Consider the following 19,065-nt stretch of genomic DNA (forward strand, 5'->3'; position numbering starts at 1 on the left):
TACAGCCTGCCCATGTGACTCATGAGACGGTTCCGTTGTCCATGGCCATAGGGGCTCTTCACCATGAGATAATCCAATTCCAAGTTATTTCCTCACCCAGATTTCCGCTGGTTATTGGTTATCCTTGGTTACAGAGGCACAACCCTTCTTTTGATTGGCTCCGTGCTGAGGTTCTCTCCTGGTCACCACAGTGCAGTGAGACATGCTTCCTGAAGGTATCCAAGTCCTGTGCACCGCTTCACTCCCCTCCCTGCCGGAGGAGTACCGCGATTTTGGTGATGTCTTTGATAAAGGTCAAGCCGGTAGTTTGCCTCCACACCGGTCTTATGATTGCGCAATTGACCTTCAACCTGGTGCCATACCTCCTCGTGGCCGGGTTTACACTTTGTCGGTCTTGGAGGATAAGGCCATGGAGGAGTATGTTGCAGACGCACTTTCCGGAGGTTTCATCCGCAAATCCTCGTCTCCTACTGGTGCTGGTTTCTTCTTTGTGAAAAAGAATAGCGGTGAACTGAGACCTTGTATAGATTATAGGGGCCTCAATCGCGTCACGATTAAGAATGCCTACCCGATTCCATTGATTACGGAGATATTTGACCGCCTCAAGGGAGCAACGGTTTTCACAAAGCTTGACCTGAGAGGGGCATACAATCTTGTGCACATTAAGGAGGACGACGAGTGGAAAACTGCGTTTAATACCAGAACAGGCCATTATGAATACCTGGTAATGCCTTTTGGCATTTGTAACGCCCCGTCAGTTTTCCAGGAATTTATTAACGATGTCCTCCGAGATTTGTTGCAGTTATGTGTGGTGGCTTATCTCGATGATATCCTCATATTTTCCAAGTCCCTGGAGAGCCACCACACAGATGTCTGTTGTGTGCTTCAGAAACGAAGAGAGAACAATTCCTGGGCTATGTCATTTCCACTGCTGGTTTTTCGATGGACCCAGAGAAACTTTCGGCAGTCCTACAGTGGCCTCGACCCGTGGGTTTATGTCCTCTGCATCGTTTCCTGGGCTTTACCAACTACTATCAAGAGTTTATTCGTAACTTCTCGTCTCTGGTCAAGCCCCTGACTGATATGACCAGAAAGGACGGTAACCCACAGAGTTGGTCTCCGGAGTCCATTAAGGCCTCTGAGACTCTCAAGGCTGCCTTTGTTTCTGCTCCTGTGTTGGCACATCCTGATCCTACGTTGCCTTTTATCCTAGAAGTTGATGCTTCTGAGACTGGAGTTGGCATCCTTCTGTCTCAACGTCCTAACTCTGAGAGCGCTATGCATCCGTGTGGCTACTTTTCCAAGAAATTGTCACCTGCTGAGTGCAATTATGAGATTGGTGACAGAGAGCTGTTGGCGATCATTTTAGCCCTGAAAGAATGGAGACATCTCCTTGAAGGTACCACTGTGCCCGTTCTTATTCTTACTGACCATAAGAACCTCACATTCTTGTCTGAGGCTAAGCGACTCTCTCCCAGAAGGGGCACGATGGGCTCTTTTCTTGTCGAGCTTTAATTCCATTGTCTCATTCTTACCCGGTACTAAGAATGTAAGGGCTGATGCCTTGTCACAACAATTTTCTACCTCTTCCAAGTCGGAGTCGGTTCCGGTTCCTGTGATTCCTCCTGATCGTATCTTGGCTACGGTTCGCACCAGTCTCACTTGTCCTTTGGGTGACAAAATTCTTGCTGCTCAGGTCCATGCTCCTCCTGATAAACCTTGTGACCGCTGCTTTGTCCCAGAGAGTCTCCGTACTGCAGTGCTCCAGACTTACCATTCTCCCAAGGCAGCTGGCCATCCTGGGAAGAATCAACTCATTTGGGCCATTTCCCAACAATTCTGGTGGCCTAGTCTACGGGCTGATGTTACTGCCTTCGTAGCTGCCTGTCCCGTGTGTGCTCAGAGTAAGACTCCACGACACCTTCCAGTGGGCCTCCTACAACCCATACCCAATGGAGAGAGGCCCTGGACCCACCTGTCTATAGATTTCATTGTGGAATTGCCCAACTCCCAAGGCAACAATGTTATCCTTATGGTGGTTGACCGGTTCTCAAAGATGTGTCATTGTATTCCACTTAAGAAGTTGCCCACCTCTAAGGAACTGGCTTCCATTTTTGCTCGGGAGATCTTTCTCTTACATGGGCTACCCAAGGTGATTGTCTCGGATAGAGGTAGTCAGTTTGTCTCCCGGTTCTGGCGAGACTTTTGTGCACAGTTGGGAATCCAGCTTGCGTTCTCTTCTGCGTATCATCAGCAGTCTAATGGGGCCGCAGAACGAGCCAATCAGTCCTTGGAGCAATTCCTACGTTGCTATATTTCTGACCACCATAACAACTGGTCTGACCTCTTACCTTGGGCAGAGTTTCCCCACAACAGTGCCTTGAATTCTGCCTCCCGATTGTCTCCATTTATGGTGAATTATGGTTTCCAACCTTCCATGTTACCTGACTCGTTTGTTCCGCAGAGTATTCCTGCGTTAGAGGAGCATCTCCGTGGTCTTCGTTCCACTTGGGTAGAAGTCCAGGAGGCTTTGCGTCATGCTAATGATAGGTACAGACTCCATGCTGACCGCAGACACCTGCCTGCGCCTTCCTACCAGGTTGGGGACGGGGTCCGGCTCTCATCTCCCAACCTCCGACTTCGTGTTCCCTCACTGAAGTTCTCACCTCGGTTTATTGGGCCGTTCCGTATCCTTCGCAGGATTAACCCAGTAGCTTACGCATTGGACCTTCCTCCTAGTATGCACATCTCTAATGTGTTTCATGTCTCCTTATTGAAACCTTTGGTCTGTAACTGATTTACCACCTCGGTGCCACATCCTCACACTATTCTGGTTGAGAACCATGAGGAGTATGAGGTACAATCCATTGTTGACTCCCGTAGGTTCTGTGGCCGCATACAGTACCTGGTGCATTGGAAAGGGTACGGTCCGGAGGAACGCTCCTGGGTTTCATCCTCTGACGTACATGCCCCTGTTCTCCTCCGCGAGTTCCATAGATGGTTTTCCCTCAAGACCGATGGCCCTCCGAGGGAGAGGGGTCATTGGGGGGGGGGGGGTACTGTCAGGGCTGGCTTAGCCCTTCCTCCTCTGAGCTGGCCGCTCAGCTGTCGGCTAATTGCCGGCTCTCTTCTCTTTCCACAGTTACCAGCTGTTCCCGATGAGGCTCGTCTGACCTGCCTATTTAAAGCCTCCCAGCTCACTTTTCCATTTGCCTTTGCATTGGTCACATCACAAGGAACCATCTCCTGCTGTTTGTTTCAAGACTGGCTTGCTGACATCCCTCCTGGCTTCCATCCTGCTTGCAGTTGCTCTCCTTGGATCCCTGACTTCCGGCCTGGCTGATTACCCGATCTGGTTAATGCACTTAGGACTGGCTGACTACCCGATCTGGCTACTGGACTCTGGCTATGCCTGACTACGCTTTTTTCTATTTACCTTTTTATTTTTATTAATAAACAAGTGTGATTTGATTGTACTTCTAGTCTGTTTCATGGTTTCTGACACACAGATGAGGGTTCTGGGAGGTTGCGTTCCCTCTTCTCTACTCCTCATATTATGGAGAATTGTTGGATGTTCTGTTCCCTTTTCTCCACTGCGCCTCACATTGTGGAGGTTTTAGCACAGAAGGGAAATCTGAGCGGTTGTGTCCCCCATCATTTCACCTCCTCACTTTATGGAGTTCCTCGTACAGAAGAGTTCAATAGAGAGAAAACACCACAGGGAGTTCACATCTCCAGTATGAGTTGCCAACATCCCATAATACTGTATGGAAAAAGCAAACTAGGGGCAAACTATAATGCAAATTGTAGTAAAACATAAAAGACTTTAAAGTGTTAAAAGCATATTGGTACAGAACTTCACAATAGCAATACATGATACATAATACACATTGAGTACCCAGCTCATGAAGAGCTAGTGAAAAGCATAGAAAGGACCTCTCATGTAGACTGATGCGTTTCGGGAGTCTTCAAGTATATCCCTTCTTCAGGGGCATTGAGAAGACCATAAGTTTTGAGGATACTCTGGAAGAAGTGCCTCATACAAAGAGGCCCACCACGCTAGATGAATATGCACAGCATCCTGCAGTGCCTCGTACAAAGAGGCCCACCTCCTTCACCCATCATGTCCCCGCCCAGGGCACAAGGGTGGGCCTTTTTGTACGTGGCACTGCGGGATGCTGTGCATGTCCATCTGGTGTGGCTTTGCACATTGTCCAATGCATCTGCTGAATATTGTGCGCCGGTGAGCTGTGGGTGCATGACGTTCTTCCACTCTTCGGGGTGGGGCATGCATATATGGCTCTGGGGATCCCTATTTCTCACATTTCCCATGTTTCTCACATTTCCCATGTTTCTTACATTTCCCATGTTTCTCACATTCCCATGTTTCTCAAGTTTCCCATGTTTCTTACGTTTCTCATGTTTCTTACTTTTGTCATGTTTCCAATGTTTCTTACATTTTCCCATGTTTCCCATGTTTCTCATGTTTCCCATGTTTCCCATGTTTCCCAAGTTTCCCATGTTTCTCAAGTTTCCCATGTTTCTCACGTTCCCATGTTTCTCAAGTTTCCCATGTTTCTTACGTTTCTCATGTTTCTCACGTTTCCCATGTTTCTTACTTTTGTCATGTTTCCAATGTTTCTTACATTTTCCCATGTTTCCCATGTTTCTCATGTTTCCCATGTTTCCCATGTTTCCCAAGTTTCCCATGTTTCTCAAGTTTCCCATGTTTCTCACGTTCCCATGTTTCTCAAGTTTCCCATGTTTCTTACGTTTCTCATGTTTCTCACGTTTCCCATGTTTCTTACTTTTGTCATGTTTCCAATGTTTCTTACATTTTCCCATGTTTCCCATGTTTCCCATGTTTCTCATGTTTCCCATGTTTCCCATGTTTTTCAAGTTTCCCATGTTTTTCAAGTTTCCCATGTTTCTCAAGTTTCCCATGTTTCTCATGTTTCCCATGTTTCCCATGTTTTTCAAGTTTCCCATGTTTCTCAAGTTTCCCATGTTTCTCATGTTTCCCATGTTTCCCATGTTTTTCAAGTTTCCCATGTTTTTCAAGTTTCCCATGTTTCTCAAGTTTCCCATGTTTTTCAAGTTTCCCATGTTTCTCAAGTTTTCCCATGTTTCTCACGTTTTCCCATGTTTCTCACGTTTTCCCATGTTTCTCACGTCCCATGTTCTCACATTTTCCCATGTTTCGCACGTTCCATGTTCTCATGTTTTCCCATGTTTCTCATAAGTCTTTTCATGTCATTGCCTTTCGTTCGCTGCATTTCTGTTAGCTGGTGCTTACATCCAGGACCATACGGGCTGAGGTTTCATTTTTTTTTGATTGTCGTCCCACAATCTACTCGCCTGTAGTCCATACATCATACGTGCACGTTCACCATTACACCTTTACTACCACCCACCCCAGTCTGTGGGTACCTCAGCCCTTTTTAATTTCCTGTCTTGGCGCTGCAGGTTGCTCGGGCTCACTTCTGCATACAGTAGGGTGGTGTTGTCATTAGGTTCACATTCATGCGCTGTGGTCTTGTCATTTCTGCTCCCACATCCTCATACTTGTCAGGTACCAGGGGTGTTGTTATGTCAGGGGCTGGTTGTCTGTTATGTTCTCTGGTCGTTTTCACACAGCTGGGTTGTCCGTGTTCTTCCACTGCAGGTTACCCGTCACGTCTATGGGTGTAACAGATTGAGGTGATCGGTTTTAATTGGCTTTTTCGGTGGCAAGTCTCCTCATCTGTTCTTACGCTGCTCACATTTCATACAAAACTCACGTTTCTCATGCAGTTAAGTTTCTGATGCAATTAAGTTTCTCATGCATGGATTCCTTACCCGCCCATATGGGTACCGAATAGGTTAAACCACATCCATTACTACACATCGCCCCCACCCATTCACAGTTAGAACCCTTTAGGGGTGAATGGGTTCAAGGGTGGCTTTGATCGGTACATAACATTACCCCGATTGGACCCCCACCCCTTCTCCCTCACACGGACCCCCACCCCCACCCCTTCTCCCTCACACGGACCCCCACCCCTTCTCTCTCACACGGACCCCCACCCCTTCTCTCTCACACGGACCCCCACCCCCACCCCTTCTCTCTCACACGGAGATGCTTAATGATCCTCAGTTAATACACTTGTTAATTATTGTATTCCGGCTTTACCAGAGGCAGACTTTACCGGGTCGGAACTTCGCCTCCCCCACCATTGCAGAAGTGACCAATAAGAGGCTCAGTTGGACGTGTTCTGAACTTGTTATTATTATTATATTTTATATTATATATTATATATAATGTTATTATATTTCTGCTATACATGTTTATTGTATAACTTATTGAATGTATTAACAGCTTCTGCTTCAATGTATATTTGATAGCTGGGATTTAATGTATCTCTGAAAAATTTTAATAAACATTTATTGAAAAAAAAAAGTTTCTCATACAATTACATTTCTCATGCAATTTTTTTGTTTGTTTCTATGCTAACTCACGTTCAGGTTTCTCTAGTTTTCCCAGGTTCCTCTCATTTTCCCAGGTTACTCTCGTTTTCCCAGGTTTCCATCGTTTTCCCAGGTTACTCTTGTTTTCCCAGGTTACTCTTGTTTTCCCAGGTTTCTCTCGTTTTCCCAGGTTTCCATCGTTTTCCCAGGTTTCCATCGTTTTCCCAGGTTTCTCTCCTTTTCCCAGGTTTCTCTTGTTTTCCCAGGTTTCTCTTGTTTTCCCAGGTTTCCATCGTTTTCCCAGGTTTCTCTCGTTTTCCCAGGTTCCTCTCGTTTTCCCAGGTTCCTCTCGTTTTCCCAGGTTTCTCTCGTTTTCCCAGGTTTCCATCGTTTTCCCAGGTTTCTCTCGTTTTCCCAGGTTTCTCTCGTTTTCCCAGGTTTCCATCATTTTCCCAGGTTCCTCTCGTTTTCCCAGGTTTCCATCGTTTTCCCAGGTTACTCTCGTTTTCCCAGGTTTCCATCATTTTCTCAGGTTTCTCTCGTTTCTCATGTTTCTCACGTTGTTCATCAATTCACGATCTCGTGCAACCTGCGTTTCTTATGCAGTTTGCGTTTTTCTTGCAGCCTTGGTTCGTATGCTGCTCACGTTTTTGTCAGCTCACATTTCTCGCTCAGTCACGTTCCTTCACGCAGATTACATTCCTGTCACAGGTTTCTCAGTCTGCTCACGTTTCTCTCGCAGTTTATGTTCCTGACCCAGTTGTGTGTCATTTCCCAGCTACGCCCGGCCAGGAGTTGCACAATGGGATGGAATTATTGGTAAGTCAGCCTATTGCAGCTCCAGCAGCTTCTACTGGCTCAGGGGATTTAGTGGATTCCGGATCCCTCTCGGTGCCTAGGCCGGTACCAGTAGGCCCAGGTCTCAGACGCAGATGCCGGCGTCACGCCTTCTCTTCAGTTTCCAGCATTTGTGATGAATTGGGTTTCCATTGGGCTGACGCAGCCGCCTCGATCGATAAATCTTTATTTGAACATCGGGAAGGCTCATGACTCTGCTTGGGATGTTTTCCAGGCTTTCCTGTCAAGGTTTCCTAGTCCAGACGGTTGACATCCAGTTCATATTTTGCTTTTCTGTTTTTTGCAACTTCCAACTCGTATCGGCCTACAGCACTATCGGGGCGTATGTGGCTGAGACTCGGCGTTTCATGTTGTTGGAAGACCCCGATAGGCCTTTCTTCATTTTCTGCGCATTCTATTTAACCCATCCTCAGGGATCCAGAGGAGTTGCCCTCCTGCTGTGCTCAGCAGACTTCCCATCGAGGGTCATATTTTTCGTGACATATCCGACATGCTCTCATCGTCCCTTTTGTGTTGTGAACCAGCTTGGTGCTCCAGGCAGCGCTTTATCTGGTATTTTATGGTTCCGGAGGCCAGGGGAGTTGCGCTTCTGGCCCAGGGTCTCGCATACTTTTGGCCAATCAACTGGTTTGGGACCCCGGCCTTTCCTGTTTACATCGGCATGCTCGCAGGACGCAGCAATCGGGAGGTGGCACTGTCATCAGGTTCTTGGAGCCTGGCAAGGAGTGGTGCCCGGTGTTGGTTTTAAACCAGCTCATCAGTGTTACATCTGTTAAACCCAGAGATGGTCCTCTGTTGCCCTTTCCTTGTGCTCCCCTCTCCGCAGCTCAATGCATACTTCATTGCCGTCCCCTTTTGGCCAGTCAGGGTCTGGACCCTAAAGCATACTTTGGCTATTCACTCAGGATAGGAGCGGCTCCTGGCTATCATCATTTGGAATTTGGGTAGGTGGAGGTCATCTTGTTTCTCTGGGTATGTCCCAGAGCCAGTTTTTGAGATGTCATAAGTGTAGCGCCTGGCTTATAATGAGCAGACGGTATTGTTTTTTTAAAATTTAAGTTGTCTGAAGCTGCAGGCTAATTCTTTCAAAGTTCTGGTTTCTGTACCAGTTCAGTGGGGTTGTGTTGGTTTCCACTTGGCTGTGAGTAGCGCTGTCACCACTGGTAAGTGTTGGAACTGCAACAGGCTGGATACATTAAATACCCTTTTGGCTCAGAAATAGCTCAGTAGGAATTGTTCACCTGCTGTGCATTTTGGGTGGGGGTATTTAAGGTACTGAGGCCATTTTGAAGGGTCTCTTTTCCGGTATCGTTATCCCGACCTCATGGCCCTCCTGGCCTGGGGTTTGTGCGGCTTTTTGCTGTTCCTTGGCACCGGCTGGCCTGTGGCTTTGCAACTGAAGAGTAGGCCCAAAAGTCTTGGGGCCTACTGATTCAGGGGTGGTTCTGTGCTGTCTTGCCTGCGGGGGGAGAAGCCAAGCGACTGGAGGATCCAGGGGAGGACTTTTCCAGGAGAGGACCGAGCATCAAGGCTGGTATCTCTGGAGGAGCCTGGAGACTCAAGGACGCATCCCGGGTCACTAATCACACAGTACCGCCGGGTCGGCTGAAGGAAGCCGGTACTGTGTGACAACTCTTTAATATTTCTCAAGAAGTTCAACTAAATTGACAAGTCTGTGGCAGAGACTTTGTTTGAGCATCCCGCCGGCTCATAGGACAGTTACCAAGGTGCTTCTCAGAGGGGCACTTGTCAGTTCATTAAGGGAAAGGGTCTCAGCTACTCAGGGGAATGAGAGAAAGGAGGAGGCAGCTCATACTTCCCACTATCACCATTACACCTGGACTGCAACAAGAAGAATAAACGTTATTTGTTCAACCTTTATGGACTGTGTCTGTTGTTGAGTCGTGCGCTACATAAGCTTTCCTCCTACTGGCTTTATTTTTGCCTCCTTTTAGGCACACTGACCACGTGACCCTGGCACTCCTCAGGTCTATGTTCTCTGTTGTTCCTTTACTATACTATCCACAGATTGACTCAGAGTACAAGTGTAAGGCTGGCCGCAGGTCAACCTGTATTTGTAGGAGGAGCCTGCCCTCCTTTGTCTCCTCCCCTTGTGGTCGTAGGCTCTCATGTCCAACCCACCCATCCCCTTTTCTTTTCCTTTCATACTTGGGTATGCCCCCTTTTAGGCACACAGACCACCTGACCCCAGCACTCCTCAGGTCTATGGTCTCGTTTGCTTTTTGTTCCTTTCTTATACTATCCACAGATTGACTCCGAGCACAAATTGATTGATTGGCAATCGGTCGGCGCCATCTTACCAAAGGAAGCAGGAGCTTTTCCCACCCTCCCTCCCTATTTTACGATTCATGGGTTTGGGTAGATATGGTCTCGGGGCGTTCTTTTCGTTAGGTGGTCTAATGACGGTGGTGAGTATGCCAGGATGGTTGCATTGTTTATTGTCGTAGCAGCATTAGGTCTATGGGGTCTTTGAAGGCGGTGCTAAAAATAATGGAGGTCATGGGGAGTTGGGCTCATATGGAGCTATGGGTGTCCATTCCCTTAAATGGTAAAGATGATGCAGAAGATTGTATCTGGAAGGAAGTTGCTGGTTTTTGTCCCCGAGCTTTCATAATACGCGGCGGGGGGCCTGTTGATGGGTGTACGGATACAACTAGTTGGTTGGAAATGATAATTTACCTTCAAAGACCTCTAGATCAGGAATGTGTAATACTGAGATATATATTTGGTTTATAATGTTTGTTGTAAAATGTATTTATATGCATTAAGTTATGTTTTGTATTTTTCATATGTTGGTAATAAAAAAAAGGCTGCTATGGCCATTCGACTCCAAAAAGAGAATGTGTCGTCTGGTCAGTCATAAGTTATTTACGATAAGGGGGGTATGTGTTGTTTTGGGGAGCCTCACGAAATAGGCACCTCCCTTAGTCATGCAGACTATCACTCCTCTAGATTCCTCTCTTCTTGTACAAATCCTGTATCATCACTTCCAGTAAGACAAGAAGGGATCACGACTTTGCTGCCTGTACTTTATTACTGTAATAAAGTCTTGTGAATGGTGCTACTTCAGCAAACCAATAAGCCAGAGGCATACAATTACCTCTCCCCGACGGCTCAGTGAACTTGGTAGCTACACAGTCTCTTGGAAGGTATTACCAGAGTGCTTTACCAGGCCAGAGATACTCGGTACCTCTCCCCGACGGCCTAGCACACAGTTATCCGTGGACTACTGTTCCCAGCCAGTCCATCACTGCAAACGCTGCGTTCCCCGGCCACAGAATTCTGCACTACTCTCAACAAATCTCCTTCTGCTTCTTTCACAATGACCTTCTCCAAAGGGCAAGTCCTGTGTTCCCCGGTCACAGAACTTTGGTTCTACTCTCCTCAGTCCTACTGTTGCCTCTTCTTCGCTGGTCTTCTCCAAAGGGCAAGTCCTGTGTTCCCCGGTCACAGCAGCTTGACGCCAACTCCATGGTGAAGATCTTTATCCTCCTAGCAGCTCCTCCATCCCTCCTCTGCCCTGTGGGGACGCCCTGCGGCAGCTACCGAAAACTCCATTCTCCTTTCTCCTGCACCATCAGAACTCCCTAGCAGCAGCATATGACCCCAGCTTATATGGGAGGCCTGCTCCTTGCCAATACCGAATGGTAATTGGTCAAAGCTCCTCACATGAGCTGCCTGCCACTCAAACCTCAGGTCCAACCTCTGTTCCAGAACAATCTTCCTGAAAGCAGGGGAGGTGTCTCTGAGTCAAAGCACAGGTGGTCACGCCCTCCACTACACTAAACACTCCCAATCACAAATCAGAACAAACAGGCCTGTCTAATTTTGCCTATGCTGATATCTTCAACCCAGAAAAATCCTCTTCTAATACCTACCTAGAGGTAGAGGGTGCTACAGCAGTATTGGTATGTACACGATGTCACGGCTGATCGATGCGATCCACATGGGGGAGTAACATTTGCCCTAACTATGACTTTGAACTGCATACTTTGTTCTTCTTCCAGAGTATCCTCAAAACTTAAGGGCCTTCTCAATGCCCCTGAAGAAGGGATATACTTCAATATACTTCAAAACTCCCGCAACGCATTGGGCTACATGAGAGGTCCCGTCTATGCTTTTCACTCATGAGCTCTGTACTCAATGTGTATTAGATATCATGTACTGCTATAGTGATGTTCTGTATCAATACGCTTTTAACACTTTAAATAAAGTACAAAAATAGAAAAAATTCCAGAAGAGGAGAAGGGGATTATCACGGTGCTACAATTATGAAGAATGCTAAAAATGTATACAAAGTTTATTAAATATATAAAAAGAAAGACAGAAAGGAAAATTTTACATTTCCAAAAGAAAAGGCAAATTTATAAATACACAAATACATAAAGGGAAAATATCAAAATAATATTGTTCTCTCCAATCGCCAGAAAGCACAAAATTTGTAGTGTAATAGGCCAAGAAGATAATAGCCTTGGAGTGCTTGTCCGATCAATCCTTCCCTACATGTTTCGCCATCAAAATGACTTCCTCAGGGGCAGTGGAGTATAAATTCAATGAAGAGACAACAATTCTACAATAAAAAGAAAAAAATATAAAATGTATGTATATACAGGCTGCATAAGAATACATGTGAGCCAAGGCAGGACACCAGAAAATGTGAGAGAAAAAAGAAGGAAAAAAACAAAACAAAGTATAAGAGAGAGGCCAGGCCTGTCTTGGCTCACATTTATTCTTATGCAGCCTGTATATACATACATTTTACATGTTTTCTTTTTATTGTAGAATTGTTGTCTCTTCATTGAATTTATACTCCACTTCCCCTGGGGAAGCCATTTTGATGGCGAAACATGTAGGGAAGGATTGATCGGACAAGCACTCCGAGGCTATTATCTTCTTGGCCTATTACACTACAAATTTTGTGCTTTCTGGCGATTGGAGAGAACAATATTATTTTGATATTTTCCCTTTTATGTATTTGTGTATTTATAAATTTGCCTTTTCTTTTGGAAATGTAAAATTTTCCTTTTTTGTCTTTCTTTTTATATATTTAATAAACTTTGTATACATTTTTAGTATTCTTCATAATTGTAGCTCCGTGATAATCCCCTTCTCCTCTTCTGGAATTTTTGCTATTTTTGTAATTACATTTTGGGATGAGGTGCTGTATCTAGACTGGACCTCTTGCCACACAATTTCCACAAACATATACTTTAAATAAAGTCTTTTATGTTGTAATACAATTTGCATTATAGTTAATTATGCCAATGAAGTCCCACAGTACCGGGGAGGTATTTTTTTTGCTTTTTCTGTCTGGTAGAGAAGAGGGTTCTAGAAGGTTGTGTTCCCCTTTTCCAGGAGTTATGATTTTCATTCAGAGACCATTTCCATACTATTGAAGTGTTGTCCTCTGTAGGGTCCAGTATTGATGAGCCTCTGTAACTTTTCCTGAATTTGTAGTTTGCTGTGAGGTGACCAGAGCTACGTGTATTATAAATGCCTCCCGGACCTCCCTAATCAATATATGATCTATACATTCAGGAATCTCAGTTTGTAATGATGTGTCCTCCTCTTGCAGACACTCCGAGCCGTCTTCCCATTCAGTCCGGTGAATGAGGATGAATTAACGCTCAGACAGGAAGATTATGTGTTTGTGGACCCCTCTCAGATCCCGCACTGTCCTCAGGGGTGGCTCATGGCCGTGTCACACAGGACAGGAAGTTGGGGGCTGGTACCAGAGAACTACCTGGAGAGAACCTCCGAAACTGTCACCTGGATCCGACACCGGTAAGTGTCTGTGGCACGGCAACTAAATGAGGTTTGATGTTGGTAAAGTAATGCACGTGGTAGATCGTAGATTTATTCATCTTTAGTGATGGACGAACTTCCGACCGGACCCAAACGTTCGCGAAACCGAACGTTCGCCGCGGGCCCCATTGACTTCAATGGGAGGCGAACTTTGCAAACCTTCATGTCGAATTTGCGGCCACGTGGTAATTATTAGGGGGTAAAACGTAGTCCCACCATCTGGACAATGACATAATACATGTATGAGGTGAATTTGGGATCGATAACTACAAGCATTTTTATTTTATTTGGGAAATTGTTCTAACAATTCAGGACTATGGAGCTAATGAAGGCAATGGAGGAGAGGGAAGGTCAGGGACCAGGGTAGGCAAAGAAGAGGGTGCAGGAGATGATCACCAGCAGCGTGACATACCGGAATGACACATGCACCGTGATAGAGGCATCTGACAGCAGCACCGTAATACAGAGCACTGACAGCAGCACCGTGACATACAGCGCTGACAGCAGCACCGTGACATACAGCGCTGACAGCAGCACCGTGACATACAGCGCTGACAGCAGCACCGTGACATACAGCGCTGACAGCAGCACCATGACATACAGCGCTGACAGCAGCACCGTGACATACAGCGCTGACAGCAGCACCGTGACATACAGCGCTGACAGCAGCACCGTGACATACAGCGCTGACAGCAGCACCGTGACATACAGCACTGACAGCAGCACCGTAAGCAGCCCCAGGAGGAAGTCAGCACAGCACAGGGATGGTGTGATCCCCTCATAATAAGAACCCCCAGGAGGAAGTCAGCACAGCACAGGGATAGTGTGATCCCTTCATAATAAGAACCCCCAGGAGGAAGTCAGCACAGCACAGGGATATCATAAGCAGCCCCAGTAGAAATATGACACCGCTCAACCTCTTCAAAGAGGAGGGTAGGGGCATATAGTACGGTGTGCTTTTTTGGGTCAAGGAAGTGAGCCAAATGAATTAAGAAGGTCTGTGTGCTTGATTAAAAAAATAGTTTATAGACATATACATGGTCTACTGGTCACATGTGTTGAATTCCTCCGAGATCCATGCCTCATTCATTTTTAGAAATGTGAGGTAGTTAACACTGTGGTGAGCTAGGCGAGTACGCTTATCGGTCACAATCCCCCCTGCTGCGCTGAACGTCCTTTCGGACAGGACACTGGATGAGGGGCAAGCCAACAGTTCGATTGCAAATTGGGCAAGCTCTGGCCAGAGGTCAAGCCTGCCCACCCAGTAGTCTAGGGGTTCATCACTCCTCAGAGCGTCCACATCGGCCGTTAACCCAATGTAGTCGGACACCTGACGGTCTAGGCGTTCCCTGATGCTGGATCCGGATGACACCTGTCGATGGGTCGGCTGAAAGAATGACCTCATATCCGAAGTCACCAACACATCTTCAAACCGGCCTCTTCTTGCAGGCGCTGTTGGATTGGTACCCGCAAATCCTTCTCTGGGAGTGGGAATTGCTCCTCTGCCAGCGCACGCAAAAGCAGAATGCAGCATTTCTCGAAGCAAGGCCTGGAAGTGCTGCATTCTGACAGCCCTCTGCGACGGCGGTAACATTTCCGCCATTTTGTGTTTGTACCGGGGGTCTAAGTACGTTGCCACCCAGTACTGGTCCTTGACCCTCATGCTTTTTATACGGGGGTCCCTATTAAAACACTGGAGCATGAAGGCCCCCATTTGCACTAAAGTGGAAGCGGTGTGGTGGCCTGGCTCCTGCTCATCATCCAGGATAATGTCGTCCTCTTCATTCTCCTCTCCCCATCCTCGCACAACAGGGATCCCAGAAAGGTTTAAAGCATGCTCTTCTTGCTCCTGCTCATCCGCCCCGGCACCATCCTCCTCTGACTCCTCATCAGACTCCTGTTGTTGACTTGTCTCAGATAGAGTAGCCCCCCCTGGGAATTCATCCAGCATTGCGACTTCCTCATCTTCCCGCTCCTGCTCCTCCACAGCCTGATCAATGACACGACGCAATGCACGCTCCAGAAAGAAGGCATAAGGTACCATGTCACTGATGGCGCCATGGCTGCGACTGACCAGTTTGGTGATCTCCTCAAATGGCCGCAGAAGTCTGCATGTGTCGCGCATGAGCAGCCACTGGCGCGGTGAAAAAAAACCCAGCTCCCCAGAACCGTTTCTTTCGCAGAGTTCATACAGGTAGACGTTAACTGCACGTTTCTGCTGGAGCAGCCTATCAAGCATATAGAAGGTTGAGTTCCATCGCGTCGGGCAATCGCAAATAAGACGTCTGACCGGCAGATGGTGTCGCCGCTGAATGTCAGCAAGGCGAGCCATGGCCGTGTAAGATCTTCTGAAATGGGCCGAGATTTTCCTTGCCTGCCGCAAGATGTCCTGGACCCCAGGGTATTTGACAACGAATCAATGCACGACCAAGTTTAAGACGTGTGCCATGCACGGCACGTGCGTGATTTTGCCCTGTTTCAATGCGCTAAGCAGATTGGCACCGTTGTCACACACCACTTTACCAACTGTCAAATTGAGCGGTGTTAGCCACTCATCTGCCTGTGAACGCAAAGCTGAAAGGAGTGCCGGGCCAGTGTGGCTCTTTGCTTCCAGGCACAACAGACGCAGCACGGCATGGCAACGTCTCACCTGGCATGTGGAATAGGTTCTGGGGAGCTTGGGCGGTGCAGTGGAAGAGACGCTAGCAGCGGAAAAGGAGGAGGCAGCTGAGGAGGAGAGGGAGGAGGATGGAGTAGGAGGAGGAGAAGAAGAGTCAGGCCTGCATGCAATCCGTGGCGGTAAAACCAAATCTACACGGGTGCCACGGGTTACATGCTTGACGGCCGTCAGAAGGTTCACCCAGTGGGCAGTAAAACTGATATACCTTCCCTGCCCGTGTTTGCTAGACCACGTGTCTGTGGTCAGATGTATCTTGGCACCGACACTGTGTGCCAGAGATACATTCACTTGCCGCTGAACATGGCCATATAGCTCTGGGATGCCCTTCTCTGAGAAATACTTCCTTCCTGGGACCTTCCATTGTGGTGTTCCAATGGCCACAAATTTGCGAAAGGCCTCCGAGTCCACCAGTTTATATGGCAGTAGTTGGCGGGCTATGAGTTCTGACAAGCCAGCCGCCAACCGTTGGGCAAGAGGGTTATCCGGCGTCATCATTTTTTTACGCTCAAACATTAGGCCCACGGAAGCCTGCCTTTTTGCAGAAAAATGTGAGCTTGGCGTGATGGAAGGTGGAGTGGAGGACAATTGTGAGGAGAGAGGAGAAGGAGAAGTAGAAGACGAGGCTGGACGGTGAGAGCCTGCAGTGTGGCTTTGTGTGTTCCGTTGCTCCCACTGGGCTCGGTGATGGCTGCTCATGTGCCTTCTTAAGGCGGTCGTCCCTAGGTGAGTATTGGGCTTACCGCGACTAACGCGTTGACTGCAAAGATTGCAGATGGCAACGCTATTGTCAGCAGCGGACACGTTAAAAAAAGCCCACACTGCGGAGCCATGTGCCGGTGTCCTGGGAGCGCCAGATGTGACCGTACATGGTCGATGACTCGCTCCTGATACATTTGCAGTCTGCTTTGTCCCTGCTGTGCAATGTAAGTCATTGCTGCTTCTCCTCCCTATCTGCTGGTCCATATCTCCCTCTGAACTCCCCTCCTCTTCCTCTCTTGTGGGCACCCACGTGACATCACTAGACACGTCATCATCAACGTCACCTTCCCCACCGCTATAAGTAGAGATCTCGGAGTAGGCAGCAACACCGGGGACCAACCTCCTCCTTGGGCTGATCTGGGTACTGGCGTCAGACTGCTGAGTAGCGCTTGTTGCTACCTCCTCTTCCTGATCCAATACCAAGAGTGGCTGCGCATCAGAAATGTCCTCTTGATATGGATCGGAAAATAATTCCAGTGACTCAAGCGGAAGGTATGTGGTGGTGGTGGTGGTGGTCGTGTTGTTGGTGGTAGTGTCTTTGGGGGTGCACATAGCAGAGAGTGAAGAAGAGGGTGCAGATCGAGAGGATGAGGAGGGTGCAGAAGAGTAAGGCTGAGCGAGCCACTCAACCAAGTCTGGTGCATCCTTTAAAGTAATTGAACGCACCTTCTGCAACTTCCCACTTTGGCTCAAGCCTGTTGCTCCTGCCCTACCCCTACCACCCCTGCGGAAGGGCCTGCCTCTTCCTCTGCCTGTCATTTTTTAAATGACCCTGTGACAAAACTCTTAGTCCCTATACCGATGAAGGACTGCTGCAGTATAGGGCAGCGGTCAGCAGTGGTGCACGTCAACCCTATCTATTGTGGACCTATAGCGGTCCTTACAGAACAGCAGACTGTACCGCACTCAAGCCTATGTACCGTAGCACCCTATACCAAGTTACCAGTCCTTATAAGAACTTTTGTGGAACAAGCAGGTTGTGTGTTAGTGATTAGCAGACTGTACGTCAGTCCCTATACCGCTGAAGGACTGCTGCAGTATAGGTGAGCGGTCAGCAGTGGTGCACGTCAACCCTATCTATTGTGGACCGATAGCGGTCCTTACAGAACAGCAGACTGTACCGCACTCAAGCCTATGTACCGTAGCACCCTATACCAAGTTACCAGTCCTTATAAGAACTTTTGTGGACCAAGCAGGTTGTGTATTAGTGTTTAGCAGACTGTACGTCAGTCCCTATACCGCTGAAGGACTGCTGCAGTATAGGGCAGCGGTCAGCAGTGGTGCACGTCAACCCTATCTATTGTGGACCGATAGCGGTCCTTACAGAACAGCAGACTGTACCGCACTCAAGCCTATGTACCGTAGCACCCTATACCAAGTTACCAGTCCTTATAAGAACTTTTGTGGAACAAGCAGGTTGTGTGTTAGTGATTAGCAGACTGTACGTCAGTCCCTATACCGCTGAAGGACTGCTGCAGTATAGGGCAGCGGTCAGCAGTGGTGCACGTCAACCCTATCTATTGTGGACCTATAGCGGTCCTTACAGAACAGCAGACTGTACCGCACTCAAGCCTATGTACCGTAGCACCCTATACCAAGTTACCAGTCCTTATAAGAACTTTTGTGGACCAAGCAGGTTGTGTATTAGTGTTTAGCAGACTGTACGTCAGTCCCTATACCGCTGAAGGACTGCTGCAGTATAGGGCAGCGGTCAGCAGTGGTGCACGTCAACCCTATCTATTGTGGACCGATAGCGGTCCTTACAGAACAGCAGACTGTACCGCACTCAAGCCTATGTACCGTAGCACCCTATACCAAGTTACCAGTCCTTATAAGAACTTTTGTGGACCAAGCAGGTTGTGTATTAGTGTTTAGCAGACTGTACGTCAGTCCCTATACCGCTGAAGGACTGCTGCAGTATAGGGCAGCGGTCAGCAGTGGTGCACGTCAACCCTATCTATTGTGGACCGATAGCGGTCCTTACAGAACAGCAGACTGTACCGCACTCAAGCCTATGTACCGTAGCACCCTATACCAAGTTACCAGTCCTTATAAGAACTTTTGTGGAACAAGCAGGTTGTGTGTTAGTGATTAGCAGACTGTACGTCAGTCCCTATACCGCTGAAGGACTGCTGCAGTATAGGTGAGCGGTCAGCAGTGGTGCACGTCAACCCTATCTATTGTGGACCTATAGCGGTCCTTACAGAACAGCAGACTGTACCGCACTCAAGCCTATGTACCGTAGCACCCTATACCAAGTTACCAGTCCTTATAAGAACTTTTGTGGAACAAGTGAGTTGTGAATGTTTAGCAGACTGCAGCAGAAGGGCAGCAGTCAAGTATAATATCCTTTCTATATTTGGAAGAAAGAATATTATACATGTACAAGCCTATTACTGTACCACTGATACCAGTCCTGAAAAGAACCTTTGTGGAACTAATAATAACAGCAAGTCTTTAAAATTACCCTCACTGCCTGACAACACTGCTTCCTT

The 19,065-nt window shown here is 47.6% G+C and overlaps 1 protein-coding gene across 1 annotated transcript in view; it reads left to right on the plus strand.

Moving 5' to 3' along the window:
• UBASH3A (ubiquitin associated and SH3 domain containing A) overlaps positions 1-19,065 on the plus strand; it is a 243,320-nt gene that overhangs the window by 153,038 nt on the left and 71,217 nt on the right. Inside the window, exon 6 of the mRNA XM_077479393.1 lies at positions 12,902-13,110. Coding sequence (XP_077335519.1) covers positions 12,902-13,110 — 209 coding nt within the window. The remainder of the gene's footprint in view (positions 1-12,901; positions 13,111-19,065) is intronic.

This window comes from Lithobates pipiens, unplaced genomic scaffold (genome assembly GCF_037356315.1).
Source record: "Lithobates pipiens isolate NorthernLeopardFrog02 unplaced genomic scaffold, aLitPip1_a1.2 Scaffold_16, whole genome shotgun sequence".
Taxonomy (NCBI): domain Eukaryota; kingdom Metazoa; phylum Chordata; class Amphibia; order Anura; family Ranidae; genus Lithobates; species Lithobates pipiens.